This window comes from Aplidium turbinatum, chromosome 14, assembly GCF_918807975.1.
Source record: "Aplidium turbinatum chromosome 14, kaAplTurb1.1, whole genome shotgun sequence".
NCBI classification, from domain to species: domain Eukaryota; kingdom Metazoa; phylum Chordata; class Ascidiacea; order Aplousobranchia; family Polyclinidae; genus Aplidium; species Aplidium turbinatum.
Window position 1 is genome coordinate 8,038,370 of NC_137485.1, and position 21,691 is coordinate 8,060,060.

Consider the following 21,691-nt stretch of genomic DNA (forward strand, 5'->3'; position numbering starts at 1 on the left):
TGACTATAATGTTGGTGTCTGTCGCGCTGACCGCTGACTATAATGTTGTAATCAAGCCAAAGCACAAACAATTTGCAGGCTAAATTTTACGGCTTGTTGTCCCTCAGTAGTAGATAACTTCCAATCCCTATAGCTGGTCAGTTAGACTTGCAGAGACATTGCTTCTTGTTTAGCTCACATCACCTTTAACGACCAATTAATGAATTGGTGGAGGAAAAAGATCAAAGTATTTTAATTAATCTATAGATTCTGTAGAGTAACCTTTCATTCTTCTCTTTTCTATTTTGCAAATCTAGCAGTAAGTGAAACTTAAAATTTAAAAGGTCAAAAGTGTTTTGGGTAATGTCATAATCGAACAATGGGCATTTGGCAAAGATGACGAAATGAACACAGTACCTCAGATTCAAGAAGATGTACAAAGTGATAATTTACAAGTTCAAAATGATGATCCACAAGCCTTTTTGCCACGAAATGCTTCTGGTAAGATATTGCAATAATGATGACAGAGTAGAGCGTTTGTGCTGCGTCAATCATACGAGCAATCGAGCAGCTCCAAATGTCCAATACAAAGCTTCGTGGCGGCAGTGGCGTATTTAGAAAGTTTGTTAGGGGGAGGCCAAGACATTGTGTCAGTAGCCGCGTAGCGGCTGACTCGGCGGTTGGAGGCCAATGAGGGACTGGGGGTAGTACACATGGGGTAGTCAATGGTAGTAGGCTACAAAGTAAGCTCAAATTTGATGAAAATAGTTGTTAATTGGTTCAAATGTTTTCTACTTGGCTTAAAATTAGACTTATTTGACCGTTTAAATAGAGGTGGGGTATACCAAAATGTCATATGATGCGTCAGAAGAGGGTTAGCTGAAAACCGTCAGGTAAGGGGGTCCCAAATCAAGAGCGAATCCGCAGAAGTAAGTTACTGTTCCAGTCAATAAACCAACAAAAGATATCAAACACTTCAAAACATAAACAATAAGTTAGTCCTTCCGACCTCGAGTACCTTTAGGCCTAGAACACTCTCGGCGATTCGCAATGACAATTTACAGTGCGATGGCTGCGCTTGGCAAATATATCAATGACTGCATCATACTCGAGTACAATATTCTTGATTAAATACATCTGAGCTAGAACATCCAAACGTGGCTCGGTCATGGTCGTGCGGTAATAATTTTTCAGGTACTAATTTAGTGAACTGAAACATCGCTCATTGGAGGCAGTCGTAGGCCTAATTGGAAGGGTAGCAAAGATTCGTAGTAATTTATGGATATAATCGGATAAGTGACGAGTTGTTCAGCCGCTTGACACGCTTCCACAAGAGTCGCAGGTCGTTTATCCACAGAAACTGCAAACCAATTCGCTTTCCATCTTCGCAATTCAATAGTAACTGCAAAGCAATTGCTTGGTTCATCATCCAGCATTTCATGGTAGAAGCCGAAAATCTCGTCGATCGTGCAGTCTTCATCTTCATGAATCAATGAAGGCAGAAATGTGCTGACTTTAAAAGCTAGCGAGCAGTAGCCTACTCATTGAATCTCTCGTGAATTTGTGCCATGCAATTGTCAAGAAAAGAAAGAAAAACTGTTGACAAATTACATTGCAAAAAGTATACCCCCGCCCTCCGCGCTATAAGAATCATCCAAGCAATTATTGCGCTACAACTTTTTTTTGCAAAATTAGTATTTTTTTATTATTTTTTTACCTGATCATTAGGGGGAGGCCATCGCCCTTTATCCTCCCCCTAAATACGCTACTGCGTGGCGGTTACACGTTTTAATACGCGATTGGCAGCAGTGTGTGCTGCTTGAATGCAAATGTAAAAGGAAGGTGTAAGACAAACCTTCCTTCCAAATTTAAGGGGAAAATGTGTAAAATAACTACAAAGTTTTATTAAATACTTAGCCTAAATAGAATGTTATTTTAGAAAGTTTTTAGATCAAAACGAACGTTTTTTTGATACTATATTTAAGACTCAGGACTGGAGGAAATGTTATTTATTTGCAAATTGTACGTGATAAGCCTACTCTGCATGGTTTTCTTGCTTCGTCATTTGTGTGTTTCGTGTGAACATATTTTTTGCAATAAGCCTACAAAGGCAATAATAGTAATACTTTTGACCTGAACAGATTCTCCTATCAACGTCAACATCCACCAGTACATTGGACAACAATTAAACATTCAAGACAATAAACAAACTCACAACATCATAGAATCAAATACTTTTGACCTTGCACATGGCAAAGACATTAACATTGGTGAGAATAATGCATAGTAACAAGGTATTTGTTCGCATGATTGGTTGATAACTGTGTGTTTTATTGTAGCAAATATTGTAACAACACGAGGAATAGAGCGTTGGCATCAAATGATAAAAAAAACATTGCGACGAAACGTTTGTGTCTTGCACCTTGCGGTCCATGTCTAGCGGCTAGCGCTTAGTTATACGTTTGCATTTGCATCGTACGAATCAAACCAGAGAAAATTCAATGTAAATTAAATTAACCCAAGTAGAAGTTACTGATAGGCTATATATAATCGAAGCGTAAGAGTAGTGCCGCACTCACAATTCTGCGATTTGAGGTCGGCAATATTATTGTTTGTTAAAATCCAACTTACTGTCATCAACAGAGCATCTCATTCAGCCTATGTGTCTATCATATGTTTGCAGGCTCTTCGAGTGATGGTTGTAACCAAAAACTTGAGAATGAAAATACATCCGCACAGACTCAACCTCGCGCTTCATGTTCCCAACAATCCCAACAACTAACCCAGTCAACTCGAGTGGCGACACGATCATTGTCCCAGCAATTGTCTTCGTCTTGTGAAGCTGCGAGTCAACGTAAGTCCAAAAGTCTGATAGTTACTGAAAAATTGGTTATTTGAACCAAGCCAGATCATAATATTATGAGCGATGTTTCATTGTGATAACTTCGACCAGTGGTTCTCAACCTTTTTTTTTCTTGGCGGACACTTTTTGGTGTCCACAAGATCGTCCCAGACGCATATTTACAAAAGGTTCCCTATTTTGTGCCTATCTCGAAAACTGACCAATCAGAAGCCGTATCGCTTTCTTACGTCATTGCGTCATTTACGTTTTCTTTCCTTGGTCTTCAGCTAGTTGTCTTAATGTCTGGTACAGGAGCAGGCTGGTAGGTTAAAGTTCGCAAGTTTGTCAGTTAATTGAAATGAATGAAAGCGCGCATAAAATAATTATCAATGGAAAATGAGTTAGTGTAATTTTCTTGGCACTCGATGTATAGCAGTTATAGCAAGTTAGTCAGTTAACTGTAGCCTACTGGTGCAAGTGAAATTGAGCCTGACAAATTGGCAATGTTAATTTTTATTTTTTTTTTGTAGCCTAACCTAGGCAATTGCTGGCATCATGGCTTCTCAGGTAGCCTACCACCTGTGCAATTGGTAAAACGATTAGAACGTTGCAAACTTGAGAAAGCCTGTGCAATTAATATCTTTACCAAGCTGGCTAATAAAACCACAGATAGTCTAGGCTGGTTGCCAGGGTCAGCAAAGTTGCCAAAGTTTAAAAATGAACAGCTGTTTTGAATATTGAAATTAAGAGAGCGAGGAGGTTCTGCTATTAACATTTTCTATTTCTACGCATAAATTCGTTGTCCTTGAAAGATTTCTGATTTCATCAGAATTGTAAGGCATGCAGTGCATGTATGGAGAATACGCCACTGAATTAAGCAATGTTTTATTAAAATTGCACACATTTTGCCCCCTAAAGTGGTTCTGTACGGTTATAGCTGTAGGCCTAGGCTATAATAGGAAGTATATAAATCAATATTGGCTAACTAAAAGGCTAGCTTGTTAGTAGTCCAGAAAGTTATTTATAAACAAAAGTATATACAGTAGAATTCGCCTATAACGGCACCCCAATCACCCTATCTACGAAGGGATAGGCCTATAGCTGTTTGCATGATTAACTGTCTTAGTCATTGATTAAGTATATTTACGTCTACTTGTGTATATCACGAAACATAGTGTAGTCTAAATGGCGATATAAAGTAGATATTTACACTATAGAATATTTGACTTGGGTAAATTTGATCAAAGTGTTGGAAGCATTAATTACGTTGTTCAAATTGCTTGTATCATCAATCTTATCATTTACTTGCTTCCTTGATTGTCACTATTGCATGGTATTGTGCTCTGTCATGTTACACCATCTGATGTATCTTCTTAAAGAAGTAAATTGTAGTAAATGAATTTTATGCATAACGTTTATGTTTTCATCTTACCAATAAAGTATCCTTAAAGATGACAATCATATTCCATTATTCCAATCATATACAGGCAGAGATGGGCGTGATCTTGATCTTGAAGATCACAAGTGATCTTGAAGATCAAGATCGTGATCTTGATCTTGATCTTCAAGATCACTTTTTTTTTGGTGATCTTGATCTTGATCTAAGATCACTTTTTTTTGTGTGATCTTGATCTTGAAGAACAATAAGATCAAGATCACTTTAAAATTAAACTTTACTTCCTAGATAGAGGCATTTTTTTAAAACTTGTACTGTACAAAGTAGTTAGTGGCGACTACTAACATTAAGCCACTGCTAATCTGGTATGTGTCGAACAAAAGACGATTTAAAATCTCCATCTAATCTGGTCAGTGTTGCCATTTCAAAATTGAAAAAGTTTTCGGTGTTGGTCATAATAAATAAGTCAACTTCCGTGTACTTTATGTTGACGTATAATAAAAAATGATTTAACTTTGTTCACAATTTCCATGTGTGAATTTTAAAGAAATGTTTGCTTTCTTTGACCCAATTTTAGATGTTTCAAAAGTGTAGAATGGCGGTGTTAAAAAATCTGGACTCTAGCCGACTTTGGTCATGTAAAGTGGTTTATTGCAGCAAATCAACCAGACCAAGACTTGTTTACGGTCTGAGTATGGAGCGGTTTGTTTGACCGCAAACCTCTGGAACTTTTTTGATAGCAGACAACAGTATCAAGGTTGCCAGATGGGTAAATGGTGCAATAAACATTGACATAACACAGTGAAAGTTAAAACAACTTAGTAACACGAATAAAAACTCCAACATAAACCAGACAAAAATTTGGTAAAAAATGATGCAGTTAAACTTTATTATTATTTATTTATTATAAATAAAAAGCATAAAACTAATTGCTTTTTCAGTAGGCTACTATTGTAATTAACCTCGGCCTTGGGGTGACGTTGCGATTCTACGCAAACTACGTCAACAATTGATAGGCCTAATAGCAACAGTCACTAACTCATTACAATTCTTAGGCCAGCGATCGAGTAATTAAAAGTAAAAGTTAGCAATACCAACTATATACCTTTACCCGGGTTGCTTATATACAGTATAGTAACTATTTTTTGCAACATCATTGACCAAAAACTTCATTTTTTTTCAAGTACACAAAAAGTGATCTTGAAAGTGATCTTGATCTTCAAGATCACGATCTTGATCTTGATCTTCAAGATCACTTAGTTTGGTGATCTTGATCTTCAAGATCACCTATTCTTGGTGATCTTGATCTTCAAGATCACCAATACTGGTGATCTTGCCCATCTCTGTATACAGGACATATTTAAGCAGGATGAAGAGCAGCTGTTTACATTTGAATCATGCCAGGTGGTAAGATTATTGGTAGCCTATCAACGAGCTCCTGCAGAGCGTGCTCTTTGTGACCATAGATCAATATAAATATAACCTGTTTAAAGGTATGTACAGTACACTGATCCTCTAGACAAGTTCCATGCAACGCACTTCTCTGCAGTGCCGTAGCAGCCACTTGGCGGTTCTGGCTCTGCGCCAGGGGCGGCAAAATGAGGCTGCACAGTGCACACAGCACGAGAAATGAAGTAATGCAAAAATAAATAAAAAGTAAAACAGCTAGTACACCTTAAAAAATTTAAGGATATAACAACAGCTAAAAAGCTCGAGTTGCTTCTTGCGTGATGTTGGATAGCTGTAGCCTGTACTTCGTCTGTTGTTCAATTTATAGTAACATTTATTACGTCATAAATCTAGAGGAGTTTCTCAAAGCTCAAAATGATAAAGCCGTATTTACGTTCCACCATGAATGATGATCGGCTATCAGCTCTATCGATTCTTTCTATAGAAAGAGACTACGTTCAAAACCTTGGTTTTGAAGATATTATCGCTGATTTTGCTTCGGCGAAAGCTCGAAAAATTCAATTTTGAGGCGGCTATTGATCTATTATTTGCCTAATACATTTGTTGTCCATTTTTTGTCTTTTATTTTGTCGTTGAGTCTTCCACATTTTTCTTTTATTTCATTAGAAAAACAAAGATATCCTTACTTAACGCCAACGGTTTGATTTCTAATATGCTTTGTATTTTGCATTTGGGTTGCAAACGCAGAAAGTTATGAGTCAAAATTTGTAAATTATAAAGTCAAAATTTCAAGATTTCAACTTCAGTGAAATGTTTGCAACATATATAGGAATGAGATGTAGGGGTAAAATGCTTTCTTTTTGTCCGATAGTCCAAATCTAAAATTGCAGATAAAATGTATTGTAAGAATTGGATAATCATCACGGTTCATTACTGCACATTGTATATTCAGTGATTATTTGATATATACAAAAATATTACGAGATATAGCCTGCCACAGTACTAGCCTAGCGATTAGCCTGCCAGACAGCAGAGCAGACACGAACAGCGAGCAAACTAAGGTTGCCAGATGTTTTTAAAATTTATAGCCAAACTGCTACTGAAAAGTAACCCAGTCGTCAAAAGTGATGAAACAAGTCCAGAATATAGTCAAAGCTTTTTTTGTGAATATAAAACAAAACAAGAAAAAACGCCACAGCTAACATTTTTCCGCGACTTTGAAATAAAACTAGCCTAACTCCAGTGGAAAACCGCAGAACTGGCAATCCTGGAGAAAACCTACGAACTCGACGCAATCACGCAAAGAAACTTTGCAAATGAGTGGACGTAAGAAAGCGATACGGCTTCTGATTGGTCACTTTTCGAGATAGGCACAAAATAGGGAACCTTTTGTAAATATGCGTCCCGGACCCCTAAAAAAGGTCTCCTAACGGAAACAAACGTTTCGTAAGTCTCGAAGCGACACACTAAGAAGAATTTTCTGCTCCCGACACACTTATGACAATTGATGATAATGATGAAGTTATGTTGTAAGCTATATGTTGGTCAACAGGATCTAAACCAGTAGCCTAATCTATATGCAGATTTAATGATTTTCTATCATTTTTTTTCGAAAATGAATAAGGGTTATGAAAAAATTTTCCCTTTCTTCGTTTGTAGGATAATCAACACTTCCTTGTAATCACAGTCATGACAGAACTGTGAGTGCTAATGGGCTGCTGACTGACGTTTTCATTTCTGAATTAAGCATTGATCAACAATCTGCTGTCACAAAAAAGTTAAGTTGAACATGCGCAGCCTTGTAAAAAGATTTAGGCTAACTCTTTTCTAAAAATTTGTTTAGTTAGAAAACCGAACCTTTATCCATCAGATTTTGTTTGAAATTTCAAACGACGCACCATCGCGTCGCGACGCACAGTTTAAGAATCACCGTGATACACAAATAAAACACACCATCAGGCTTGTCAATGTAATCAAACTAATTAATTTATCAAAGACGAAACCGAACCTTTATCCAACCTCTATCCATCGACCCCCAAGGACCCTCAGGTTGAGAAACGCTGTTGTATAGGCTTTGAAACGCTGATGCAAGTCCAGTCACCAAGCTTGACAGAGAGAAGTTTCCGCTTGTTGTTGAAGCATCAAACTTTCATCTTATATCATCCACCGGGAATCGCTTAGTGGAGAGCTGTCTTTGAAATGCATTGCTCAAGCGCACACTCTGAGTGTTGAACGAACCTTGTTTAATTTTGAATTTTTTTTGTTTTATAAATTATGGCGGTGTCCAACTGAGCGATCGAGTTGGTTTCTTTCCAATATTTTTGCAAATTACCTTTGATGACAAGAAAGTAGCCACCGAGAACCGTCATAGCTGTTCTGATCACCACAAACGTTGTGACATTATTGAAGCATGATCACTAAAATTGAAGCTTGAGTATTTCACACTGAAGAGAGATTTCTGTCCACTAAAACATTTTCATGTTTTTACAATTGATGAATTAGATAAAAACGTGCTTCAAGAGCTGTTGTTGTTCGCAATTTATAGAAGAGGAACAGAAAGTTGAATGACGCGACAAATTGCTGCTTCGTGAATTGATTATGTGCTTCCTGTAAACTGTTGTTGTTTGCTTAAACCATTCAACAAATTCGTGACCTGCCTTACGTGCCTCAAGTGCTTAAGACTGTATTTTGTCTACATTCCTGCTAAAGTAGAATTTAACACAAGGCTACGTATCAAATGTGCATTTCTGTTGTTGATGTTAAATTAAGACTGTTGGTGTAAAATACAACTCGCATCACGACAACTGATTCTGTGAAGATAAAAAGTAAAGCCTAAAGAACGAATTAAACAAAATCATTCACCTGCAAAATCAGAAACTTGTGCAAAATAGTTTGGTAAAAATATAAAATGGAAATTTTACGATGCAGTCATCAGTATAGCCGCGGGAGAAAAAAAAAATTGCCTTGAAAAATGGATTTTCCAAAGGTGGCCACTTTCTGAATTTGGTTGAGCACGATCATATTTGAAATTGGGCTTGGCCATTTTTAACTTTCTGAAAAAGTATCAAAAAATCGTTGAAATAAGTTTTATACTATTTTTAGAAACACTGTAATTCCAAATAAAATTATTTTAGATCTGTAGGCTACCAGTCGTGTGGTGCTCTTAATCTAGAAATAAATGTAGTTCAAGAAGATGCAATGTTATTTTTTCTTTTTACATAAATCGCACTGGTCTGCATTGCCTTTTTGCTTTTTAAAAGTCGTTTTAGAATATTTTGAATATTGCCTACAAAAGCTCAGAATACAAATATAGAGAAAAAAGCAATTGTGGTTTTGTAAAATTATAAAAATAAATATATCGTGAAACATACCACAACTGTGAATTCTAGGTTTATGGCCAAAGTATTTTCCATTAACATTGATGAAAACATCAATTAACATTTACTTACAAAATTCAAAATGAACGAGACAAAAAGATATATTTTGGCTCAAAGTTGAGAGAAAAGTTTCGCAAATCTGATCTAAAGTGAGAAAAAAACAGACAAGCATAAAATCCGGCAAGCTAAGTTCACACTTGGCCAAAACATAACACTTTGTCAGAATAACTCCATCAATGAAAACTGAACCTTAATAAAAGCAAGCTGCAAATGCTGCGAGTCACCAGATCGAGGAGGAACAAAGTGAGATGAAAGCGATCACAAGCAGCAAAAATATGTGTTCCTTTCAAGAGCCCACATAGCTTCATTTTACAACGGATAGATCACTCACGCTTTGTGTACTCTAAAGAGCAATTTTTTTTTGCGTCCCCTCAGTACGGGGTCTGATGGGCTCAAGTTTACTTTGTTTGGCCAGTCAATTAAATTTATGCGTTTTCTTATTATCGTCTAAATGTGATAATCATTTCAAATTTATTTAAGTTGTTGCAAATCGTTTCAAAACGGTATTGCGACAATGCTAAGTTTTGTGTTCTCATATTTTGTCCTTATACCCATGTATGGTAGCCTATGTCTGTATTGTATATTGTAGGCTATGTATAGCCTACTCTATTGTATGTCATATAAGTCTTTTGTTCATGTATTTTATTTATTTTTTATTAATAAACCAGAAAATTACCCTAATTCAATTTAGCCAAAGATATTAATGCTCAACAGGTTAATAAACTAATTCACAAAGGCACAGTAGTTTGACTTTTTGTTTATGTGAGCTAACTTTTAGAAAGTTAAAATCCTATTTCAACTTACTTTATTTATTTAGGTGGAAGTAATCAAGCAATAGAGAAACTGAAAAGATATCAAGACCATTATTGCTGCGAACATGACGTGGACTTAACCAAACCGGATCTTGATTCTTCCAAGATTCCTACAATTTATCCTGAAGTACATTCAATATATTTTTATGAAGGAAGATACGCCCCAAACGATGGGAAGTACACTTCTCGCTATAGAAAAAATAACTTAATCCCCACCGATAAAACAATAACTATTGATGAATTACTTTTAGAATGCAAAAGGGAAAAATTCTCATCAATTATAGGTTATCCTGGCGCAGGGAAATCTACGTTAGCAAAACGAATTGCAAGGAAACTGGCGAAACGTGGTGAGGCTTGCGTTGCGTTTCGGTTTCAGTTTTTAGAAATGTCCGATTCCGAAGATGAAATGTTAACTTTAAAACAGTTTTTGGTTGGAGATGTCAACTATAACTTAACTGAAGAAGAAAAAGAATCTGCTTTTACTTGGATCCGTAGTAATCCCAAGAACTGCTTCATCATCATTGATGGTTTTGACCAAGTGAGATGGAACATTAAAGAGAAGTTGAAAGCAGCAACATACGATACACCACTTAACCACCAAGACCTTATTTCAAATCTTTGCCAAGGAAAGTTTCTTCGGAATTCTCACATTATCATCACATCAAGACCTCATCCGTTGCTTGAAATCCCGAAACGATGCAGGCCAAAACGGATATATATGCTTTGTGGTTTCAGCTCTGATGATATGAAGAGTCTATTTTATTTTTTGATTGATAACAAGCAAAAAGCAGATACAATTTGGAAAGAATTAAAATTGAAAACACCTCAGTTACAAATGATGTGCAACAATCCCTTGATGTTGCAATTGTACGTGAGGGCATCCCTTCAATCTTGCAACAACATTGGGTACATCACAACAATGACGAGAGTGTTTCATGCAGTATTACAAAACCTTAAAGCCACTGATCATGCAGTTACATTGAATGACGCAATTGTAATAAGCTTAGCTCGACTTGCTTATGAATCAACAAAAATGCGTACTGTGTTAATTACTATAAAAGCTCTTGAAAGTGAAAAGCTTACGGTTTGTCAAGTTCAAGATCTTGTTGTGACGTTTCTAAAATCGAATCAGAAATGTGGTCTTTTAGAAGGCACCAAATCTTTGTACTTTATACACCAAACATTCCAAGAGTATTTTGCTGCTTTGTACATCAGCTATGAAATGCCTTTAAATGAGTTTACATCTTTTGTTCAAAACGAAATGTTAACCGACTATTGGTCGGTGGTTGTTCAGTTTGTATCAGGCCTTCTCCTTGATCCAGACTTACGAAACGGTAAGATTTTGTTCTATTAGCGATTATTTCTAGGATTAATGATGAGTCAGGTAACAAATCCATTTTATATGGAAAATTTCAAACCTGCAAAACGTAGTGGTATCCATCTTGAACTCTGAGCCATGCCCGAAAAAAAAGAGAAAAAAAGCGATTATTTAGGCTACAACTAACTCATGTTTTGTAATATCAGGTTGATGTGAAAATTAGTGTTACTGAGTAGCTATGCTACTTTTGCTAAAAGCTAACTTTGAAAGTTTTGGTAAACCAAAACAAGCTTTTCACTAAATTGTTAATATGTTCGATTATCAGATTTTTCAATTTTTCATTGAGTCAAAAGATTCTCATCAACATTGTTTTCTTAACTGGTTGCGGCATTGGATGTTGCCAAGTGGTTAATCTGCAGCAGTTGGTTTATCTTTTCAAGACTTTCATTATACTCTTGGATTGTACTGAATATGTCACGTTGACATAAGTAATTGTCTGCGTAAAATCAACTGCTAAGCAACCACCTCTGCAATTACCGATGGTGATTATTTTGTAAACCTAGTTGATTTTTAATCATTTCTCAAAGTGAAATACAATGCCGTTACGGGTTTATTAATTGCAATTATTTTTCTTGATTGATTTTGAGAATATTTATCCTCAAACTGAGAAAGCCTTTTTTGTAAAGTTAAGCTTGTCATTTCTGCGTAATCTAATTGTAAAGACTTCAAACCACTGTCACACTCGGTAATCGTTAAAGGTTAAAGTGCTGTTGTCTGAGACTTATTTCATTCACTAGATGCCGCTGAATGGAGAGCTGTCCTTGAAATGTTTTGCTTTAGCGCACACTTCGAGGGTTGAACCAGAGTTGCTTGATTTTGAAAGGTCTTTGTTCGCATTGTTGGCCACTTTATCCCACTGAGCTATTGTGGAGGAGTTGTTATTTTTTCTTCAGATTAAAAGCAAAATTTCACTTATTGCGTTCTTCAGGCAATAATAAGAAAAAGAGGGAAGTGTTTTTATCTGCGCTTCAAAAACGAACAACGAAAGCAGCAACTTCAGAATATGAAGACATGGCCATTGGTAATACAACAATAGAAAACTTATTTTGTGTTGCACAAAAGCTTGCAAAAATTAGAAGATGAAATCCTTTCAATCCCGACAGATAATATCTTTGAAAGATTGTGGTTGCATTAAATGTTACTGATATTGCATTTTTGCAGCCTACTTGATGCACTGATAGATTTCTGTGTATAGCCTATAATAATCTCACTCGGCGTGATTTTCTGAATAAAATTTTGAGCTTACATGATTGGCTAAGGCTACCAGGTTTACACAAATTTGTCAAGCGTAGGCTATGCTTTTGATTATATCTTGTGATTACTCTGATTATATATTTTTTTTTCTTTATATGACATGCTGTTTTTTTGATTCGGAAAGGTAGAAGAAGTTCATTCAATCTTTTCTCGATGATAATTGTCATCATTCTGGATTACGTTTTGTTTTACAGATAAAAAAAAAAAATAATAATAATAAAAAATAAATAAAAATGTTTTGCAACAACTATGTTTTTGTAATTGTGTTTCTTCGTTTGTAATAACTAAATAGATAAAAAATAATAATAATAAAAAAATAAATAAAATAGAAATGTTTTACAACAACTATGTTTTTGTAATTGTGTTTCAAGAACCGCGGCTGCAGTTGCGGGGCTACTTTTTTAATGTAGCAGTAGCGGAGATGCGTTACATTTCTTCCAGTCGCACTTTTACTACTCGCTACTTTCCAATTAAAAGTGAAAAAATGACTCGTTTTTAGAGATTACTGTAGGTAGCGAGCGGATAGTGTGCTATTTTTATTGATTGGTAGCGATTGCGCGCGCTACTATATTCCGAGTAGCGATAGCGTGCTACTTTAAAGTAGCGGATGCCCACCTCTGCTTACAGAAACCTTATACTATTTGTTTAGGATGGCGTATATTGTCTCTTTGTAAAATCTTGAGAGAAAGCTACAACGATGATGTGATAGCAACGATGGCAAATTGTTTTTCCCGAGGTTGTATAAAAGTCAGCGACAACATCCTCACGCACTGTGACGTTCACGCTCTTGCTTGCGTCATAAAAGAAATACCGACTCACATCCAGCGTCTTGATCTCTCTGGATGCAACATTACATCCGAGAAGTTCTTCCTGCTCGCGGAAGCGATCAAAGCGATGCCAGGATCGGTAAGTGCAATTCTTCTGGATTTATTAACAAATTCCTTTCTGTGTTCAATATTGTTTTGCGTATCACACTGCTTTGAACAAAAAATTGTATTTTGAACACACAAGTCAACGAATATGTACACATAACAGTCAGTTTATGACATGTAACCCTGTCTGGGGGTTATTTGAGACAAGGGGGAGGATTTCTCCAAATAGTGTTCAAGGTCAGGGAATCGGAACAGGCCACGATTGTTAACAGGAATAGCCTCAAAGTTACCGATTAGTTTGGATGGTTGGTTTGGTTGGTTTTTGAATCTTTATTCTCGGACTGACAAAGCCTTGAAGGTTATTCCTGGCAGTTTTGCATACTTGTGGATGCTCTTGACGCAGGGCCGGTTACAGAGATTGACAGATTGAAGTTTTCTGATTGCTGAAGTCTTGTTGCCGGGGAATTATTTGTCATTTTGTTCACCAGAAATGCTAGAGTTGGAGCTTGCTGGTAACTTGGAGCTTGCTCCAACTTCTAGATCATTTTCATCGCAGTTGGATAGACTTGCATCACATCATCTCTTCATCATCTTCGTTTCTTTCCTCACTCGTCATAAAAGCCTCATCTCTTGGCACACATTTTTTCTTGCTGCTTGGAACATTTACTTCTGGATCACGTACATCTTCATTGCGAATGCTTTTACCCGGTTCCACAGCCATTTTTCTTGTTCAAAAACACCGTTCAAAGTAACCCCATCAGTAAAATAAAAGCTTAGCTAGCCAGAAAACCCTGATTTTTGGAAAAACTGAGAATAATACAACAAAAATCCTTTTAGATTTTAGATCTTGATGATATTTCCAACATCTGGTTAAAAAAGTGAGCTGAAATACCATCAAACGGCTGAGAACCAGAAAGAAGTTGGAACACAACACTTCACCATGCTGTTTTGCTAGAATCACTCATTTATGAAATTGTGCACTGGAGCGTGAAATAAATTAAGTCTCGAACCAAATTTCCAGACTTAATCAAAAGTAATGTTACCATGGATTACGAAAAAGTGACTTTTAACCCGAAATTCCGCTTTATTAGGGAACTATTAACAAAACTACTACCCTGTCAACTAATTTTGGGGAACTGTTCAAAGTTTACCCCGGTTTCAAAGTATCCCCGTTTTACGGGTACTCTAAAAGAGTATCAAGTTATGTATCTCATAGCAACTTGTAATCATTAACACACTTGAGAAAGAGTCACGGCTGATCAAAGCAATAATTTTGAAACTGGAGAGGAAGAACAAGCCCCCTTCTCGTGGTCCCTCCAGTCAGTACTACATCTTCAAGACAGAAAAGATATGCGAAGCGAAGCTTGTCACACTCGAGCAAACCAGGCTTGAGTTTAACGCAGGGTGGATAGGGAAACACCCTTCTCAGGGCGAGGCAGCTCCTCTGTCAAAAAGTATCGACGACCCACCGTCCTAGAAGACTGGGTACCGGTACGCTATCAGTCAAATCGACCTCCAAGGTAAAACTTGGGAAACAGCTGGTAGACTGCACCCTGCTGGGCCGGGAACCTGTGTTTATCGTCACACTGTGTGGCACATTACTATGTTACTAGGCCTCATTTCCTCACTCGACACATAACTTGAATTAAACTTAAAGGGAGTCTTAGGCGGTTTGGTTAAATCTTTTTGACTCAAAAGTTCTAACAAGACATTAAAGGAATGAGAAATTATTTAGAAGAGCTCTGTGTTGTAGTAGTGGTAGTGGTGGTAGTGGTGGTGGTAGTGGTAGTAGTAGTAGAAACATTTATCATCATATCTGCAAAAATTAACCATCTGTAGCATTAGCGAACTTGCAAGTAATTTCCAAAGTTATATTTATAGTTAATTTTGTGGAGACTGGTGGATGTGAGCAAACCACTGGCAAAGTCACAACAAAGAGACAACTTCATTTTGATCTAATTGAGACAATACATGAGATTACAATTTAGTACAAAAAGCGGAATAGGTTTGAGTATGATACTTTTAGGAAGATCATTCCACACTTTAACTCCACAAAATTGAATGGTTTGTTGAGTTAGCGTCTTTGAGTAAAAGGGAAGGAAAAAACTACGGACAGTAGAAGTAGGGGATTGCTCACTAAAAGAGATGGTAGACAATTGGAGGGTCATAGTGTTAATGTGTTATGACAAAATTTGGTGCAACTACATCTTGAGGTCTACCGCCATATTTCGCATACCCAGGTGCAAGGTACGTGACCTGTCCACATGTGTACAAAGTGTGTCTCGTCAAAATAAATGTATGAAAATATGTGATGTCATGTTTATTTAATACTATTCTTCATGATAATGCAGCGGTAAACTTTACGCAACAGCGGTAAGGGTATGTAGCCTCACACAACTGCAGCAAAGTTCTGCTGATGTTCTTGCACCCCAAATTTCAAGCAAAATATAGCAATTCATTTGATGAGAATGAATTTATGTAAAAGCAAAGAAAAGTTTTTGCAGTTCTGCTAATTTTTAAACTTTGCCGTGACCCTCCAGCCGTCTATTTCGCAAGATAAATCAGTAAAGTGAGTCGTCCCAGTATTCCACTGTTCCTAGGAAAAAACGATCATTGTTCCTTGTAGAAATAAACTACACTGTATTATTGCAATGGAATAAACTGTTAAAACATTCTGGCTTGTTCTGTTGTTCTTTTTCAGTTGTTCTGTTTCAGTTTAATGAAAACAGGAAATGGAAAAAATCGGAGGAAATGTAAGCAGTGATAAAATCGCTAAAAGAAGTTTTTGATTTCAAAAGTTTGCAAGAGAACAACGAAACGAGGCATAGATTGGTTGTCGCCATGAATCGAATTAAAAGTTAAAATTTGCCTTAAAAAGTGCTTTTATTGAATAATTGTTATGGGGGGTGGCGAGACTACACTGATTGCTCTGAGGGCCCCCTTTAAGTGCCAGGCTTTTTTCATGCATTTTTCAGAATTTAGCTGGAGCAAGGCTTTGCTTTTGAACTGTTGCATTTTGAGAAGGGTGACTGCCAGAAAAAAATCAAAACATGAAAGTTGTTGCATTTTCAACAGTCTTTTGAAATATGTTTACAAATTTTGTTTGTTTGTTTTTTAAATACCTTAAATAACTAAAATTTCTGACAAAATACAAAAATTATGAGTTTTTTGATTTTTTTTTGTTTCCTTTGAGATATCTAAAAAAACCTTCAAACTGCGGTAAATTTCACCGGTAGCTTCACTTTGCACAAAAAATAAAAATTCTCTGGAAATGATTGAAAGTTGCAGAAAAAATTCAAATACAAACCTTGCAATTTTTTTCAATTTTTAGAAAATACAACTCTTCCTTATTCTAAAAAAGTAACACCCATGCAGTTTGGTAAACAAAGACCAGAGTTACGGTGATTACAAACAGTGTGTATCTTTTTAGGGCTCGGGCTCTTTATAGAGTCCGTGGCAGTTAAAGGGTTGAGATGCAAAATTGCACGGATAGTTTAAAACTGTTGAGATCCTGTACAATCATATTGTAATTGCTAGCGTCAAATATGGTTGATAGTACAAGCTGTCTACGAAATACTAAGTATAATTTCGGGCCTTCTCTAAAAAAGGACATCTAATTTTTTTTCCGAGGAATATGTAGGTGTAGGCTTAAGCCAAAGTTTAATAAGAAAAGACACCTCACCTGTTGGAGTGGAACAATGGGATGTTTATTAACATATTTGGCCTTTCAACAAAAGGCCTAAAACCTAAAACGATCTCGGGCCCCGGTCCAAAAGTATTTACTGAAGCACCCATGTCAACGTTAGAAGTCCCAAGCCATCGAGACCGAGCCTCATTAGAGTCATTATACTTCCGCTTTTGACATGGCGGAATTTATAACGAAACAAACGTAAATTTTGTTATAAAAAAGATTGTGTAAATTTTGATTAACTTAGTATTTATTTTTGAAGTGTTATTCACTATCGTAAAGCAGTTTAATCCGCAGAAATTTGAGTTACTGAGATCGGAAAAAATCACACCTTTTATTTTTTTACATATTACGCTAAAATGTTGACCGAAGGGGCGCCGAAATTGAACCCTGTCTAGAGTGCAAAATAGCCTTGCACTGGCCCTGGTTTCGGCTACCAGCGGCGCTACTGTCCACCTCTAGTTGTGATGTTGTTTTTTTTCTGACAGATTGGCAATCTGAATATGAAATACAACCTTCTAGCTAACGTTGAAGAAATCCTTCCAATATTGAACAAAGTTGAAGACTTTCTTTATCTTCAACGTTGTTTCCGCGATGATGAAGTTGGAGAGCGAAACGCGACCTTGAATGAACAGCAATTATTGAAAGAAGCGCTTGACCGGACCGAAAACACGGTGAGGATGTTTGCTAGCTTATCAGTCCCATGCTTAAAAAATACAAAACAGGACTATTGTAATAGAAAAAGAATTTTTTGACGACAAGGTTGGGAAGTGAAAGCATCAGAAAGCATAGGCTGTTGTGTTTCTCAAGCAATTCATTTTTCCTAATTCACTCAATGTAGGCCTAATTCTTTCAGTTGTGAAGAAGGGAGCATTCTTCCTGGCTATCATCACAAAGCTGAGCACCACAAAGATAAGAGTTAAACTGACTGGTAAAAGCGGTAGTCGAATACCCTTGTGGCATGAATTAGTGGTACGATACTCACAAAAAAAGAGCCCAACCTTATGGGCGAATCACAGTGTCTATCGCTGTCAATTCTTGCTACAATCAACTGCCGAGAAGCATTTTCTTTCAGTTCCTTGATAAAATTTACCCCGGTTAAGAACCTCTGCACGAGGCGACGTGGAAGTAAACAATTTATCTTAATTCTTACGTTCACATTTAGTTTAACCTCATCTGTAGCGACATGGGGTTTTATGAGGACGCCCCACTCTAGTAGTGAAATTTGTCACAGAAGGAAGTATGCTAGAAATGTGAAATTTCTTGACTTTTAGTTTTTATTCTTTGCGAATTTTCTAAACCTACACTGGTCATTTTTCTACATTCCTACCCTTCACAATAAGCATTTCGTCTCAGGAAGCTAGACATTTTCATGAAACTGCCTACATTACAGCAGTTAATTGTCGTGTGAAGTTTTTCTCCAGCTGTGTGATCCAATTATGCGATATATAGTTTTAGAACATTCGTTCTAATACTGTAAACCTATATTTATGAGAAAAAGTATTTTTTTGTTTAGTTTAGCATTACTCTATGTTATAATTCAAAAATATGCGTTCGAACGGTCAATTTTGAAGCTATTTGCGGGAAATTGGCATCAAAACCGACGTTCTGCCGTTTTTTCATCTCAGAACACTTTTTTTCAATAAATTTGTTGGGTAAAAATTTAATGTCTATACGCACAATACACATGGCTATTATCTTGTGAAATATTTTGACTCTGTGATTTTCGTAGTTCCCGTTATTAGCGATTAATTAGCACGGGGCTAAGATAGCCCGTGACGTACTTTCCGCCTACGAAAACAGCTCGTACTAAGATAGGGTTAAATTTGCAAATTATGTCGTATAATATAAGAATAATAGTTATATTTGTTCACTTTTTGTGTTTGCATTTGCAGAAATTAACAATTGAAATTGATCGGAAAATCTTTAACGAAGAAAAGAGAACAGTCAAGCACAAGAATAAAATTGATTAGAAAATTTATTTGAAGTTGATGTAATATAAACTTGCAAAAGTTAGTTTTCATCAAAATTTTTAGACAAAATTTCATCATCATCATAATCCATCGTCGGTTTGTTCCCCACTAGTGGGGGTGGCCGATTGTTTCCGCGCAGCAATTGTTTTAATCCCTTTTCTCCATTTCACCCATGTTCAATGCTTGTAAAATGAACTGCACACTACAGTAAATTATTTCCAACCAATAATCACCATCTCTGAGAACAAAATATTAGCAATATTGAATTCACATATACTCCACTGTACTTACTGCATAAATGCTGCCAATTCATTCTGCACTTCTTACAAATGACTCAATACGTATTTTTGTTATTCACATTTAATCTTTATCAGTACCTCCGCTCATACATTTATGATACTCCTAATACAACCCATGTAGATCGAACGGGTAACTTATTTCAATTGAGTTAAATGGAAATCTAAAAGTTGTTGGTGATGTCAGGGCCGGATTTAGCTGATGGGGGGGCCCGGGGCACTTTTAGATCGGGGGGCTCCCGTGCAAAAACCACCTCTACGTCTACAGTAGCATTAATCCAGCACTGCACAGCATTTTGCAGAAACTTCAAAGGCTGAAAGAAAGAAAAAATAGCACAAAATCACATTTTTTCTACGTAAGGGGCCCTTCAAAAGTCGGGGGGTGCCTTCTCTGCCCCCCCCCCCCCCTAAATCCTGGCCTGGGTGATGTGCAAACACGAATGTGATCTGATTCCATAAATAAATTCTTTGAATTTTCTTAATTCATCGACGTATTTGAATTATGTTCATTTAGCTTCGATAAGTTGGCATAGTCTACTTTTCACGGCATAAGGTTGGAAAGCTTTGATGAAAAATGCTTGGTTGTTGAAATAGTGGTAAATGTATTGACTATTGATGTATAATAGTGGTAATGTATATTAGTGGTAATGTTCACAGTTTTAAGTGAAAAGATGTGTGCTATAGTTTTGGTATGAGCTTTGCATCAACAAACCCTAACTAACTTCATGCACGCAGTAGTGTTGGCAGGAGGTATCTTTTGACACTGACCAACAACAACAACTGGTTTATTTTTTCTCACAATATCACGACCAGATATTGGTACATTACATAGTGAAATGAGAGAGGAAGGAAGCGAAAGATCTTACGGGGTCACCAAGTCACCTTCCACTCCGTCAGTGTTTTACCTCATCAGTTGAGGCCCCGATGCAATTATGGGGGCTCCGTTTGTTTCTGTCCATATTATGGATCGTAGAAATAACGTATGTAGCCTAAAGCACGCAGGAGCTACATACCATGAAACACTGTGTCTATCGCTATCAATTCTTGCTACAATCGGATGATGACAAACATTTATTGTTACCATATACCTTGTTTTGACCGCTTTTTGGGCTCAATAACCCAACGGGTTAACCTATTCATGAATACATATGGGCATACACTTTGTATTTGCCCAAACTCATCAAATAAAAACTTGAATTCCATAGAAGTTTAGTGATTACTTAAGTTTGAAATCGAAACTACGTTTTAATTTTTATCCGACCTCGCAAGAATTTCAATAATTTGTTTGTTTAGCCTTCCCAGTTTCATATAAGCTATCCAGTAAAGTTGACATGGGGGTCCAGTAGTAGGCTAACTTAATCACGTTTATCTCTCATTGTGACAACATATAACAAAAAACTTAGCCTTCACTGCGATCACAAGTGCAATACAAAAGGAAGCAGCGAAGAGGTATATAGCCATCGAGTCAGCTGCTACTGTACCCTTATTTTAGCATGCCATTATTAAGTCAAGTTATTTTGTTTCAACAGCGCCATATATTAACAACCGAGCAGAGTAAATGTAATTGTCAAAACAATGCATTGTATAACTGTTGGTTACTGTTAAGTGTCTTTGCCGAGATACAGTCGCAACTCTGGAACGGTGTCAAACCGACGTCCTTTGCGAACGTGGTGCAAACGTTCTCACCACTCAACCATACCGCCGCTACATTGGCCTACTATTCATTCATCCATAGCTTGTTACGCCAGTGTCGGAGCCAGGTAAGAGCATTGTTTGTGATGTTTTTGAGGTAGTTGTCATCACATGAAGGGCTAAGGGGGCAGTTGGTGAGGGTGTGCTTCATCGTCTGATTTTCTAGGCTGCAATCACATGTTGAGTCAGCCTGTCAGGAGTCATCTTCTATCGGAAAAGGTTGCTTTTATTTCTCCAGACTCTGCAGCGGGCTCTATTTAGGCAGCACCACTCTCTTCTCTCAATGGTGGAAGTTTGTTAAAGATTTTCGGAAGGACTTGGGATGGCAGGATGTTGTGTTCTATCGGGCTCAGAGGTCCACATTTCTAATCGCGCAGCTGCCGCGCTGGTGTGTTCCAATGGGCCGACTTTGATGAAGCTCTTGCTTGACTTGAGTCTTGTTGGAGTACGTTTGTGTTCATGGAGAGGGTGGGCGTTGGTTGGATATTTGTTTTGCTCTTTCCTTTTTTGTATCGAATTCTCTTCGGATATGAGGTGGAGCTATAGTTTCTAAGTTATAGAGGTCGGAGACTGGTGTTTGACGGAGTGTGCCAGTTATGGTTCTACATGCTTGGTTTAATTCGGAGTCAATTACTTTAGTGTGGCTTGACCTAGCCCATACT

At 37.0% G+C, this 21,691-nt stretch overlaps 1 protein-coding gene across 1 annotated transcript; it reads left to right on the forward strand.

The window, feature by feature from the left end:
* Positions 1-321: 321 nt before the first annotated feature.
* On the forward strand, positions 322-20,485 carry LOC145782861 (uncharacterized). Its single transcript, XM_082594627.1, has 8 exons — positions 322-480; positions 2,121-2,249; positions 2,663-2,833; positions 9,882-11,210; positions 12,183-12,275; positions 13,158-13,414; positions 17,557-17,742; positions 18,964-20,485. Exons 1-8 carry the CDS (start codon positions 384-386, stop codon positions 19,039-19,041), a joined length of 2,340 nt encoding a protein of 779 aa, XP_082450753.1. The 5' UTR covers positions 322-383; the 3' UTR covers positions 19,042-20,485.
* The last annotated feature ends 1,206 nt before the right edge of the window (positions 20,486-21,691 follow it).

What these genes read in the sequence shown, in the direction of transcription:
- LOC145782861 (XM_082594627.1), top strand. Translation starts at nt 384, where the DNA reads ATGAACACAGTACCTCAGATTCAAGAAGATGTACAAAGTGATAATTTA. An exon ending in TGGCAAAGACATTAACATTG is followed by an intron (nt 2,250 to 2,662) that starts GTGAGAATAATG and finishes ATATGTTTGCAG; the next exon opens with GCTCTTCGAGTGATGGTTGT. An exon ending in TCAAAGCGATGCCAGGATCG is followed by an intron (nt 13,415 to 17,556) that starts GTAAGTGCAATT and finishes TTTTTCTGACAG; the next exon opens with ATTGGCAATCTGAATATGAA.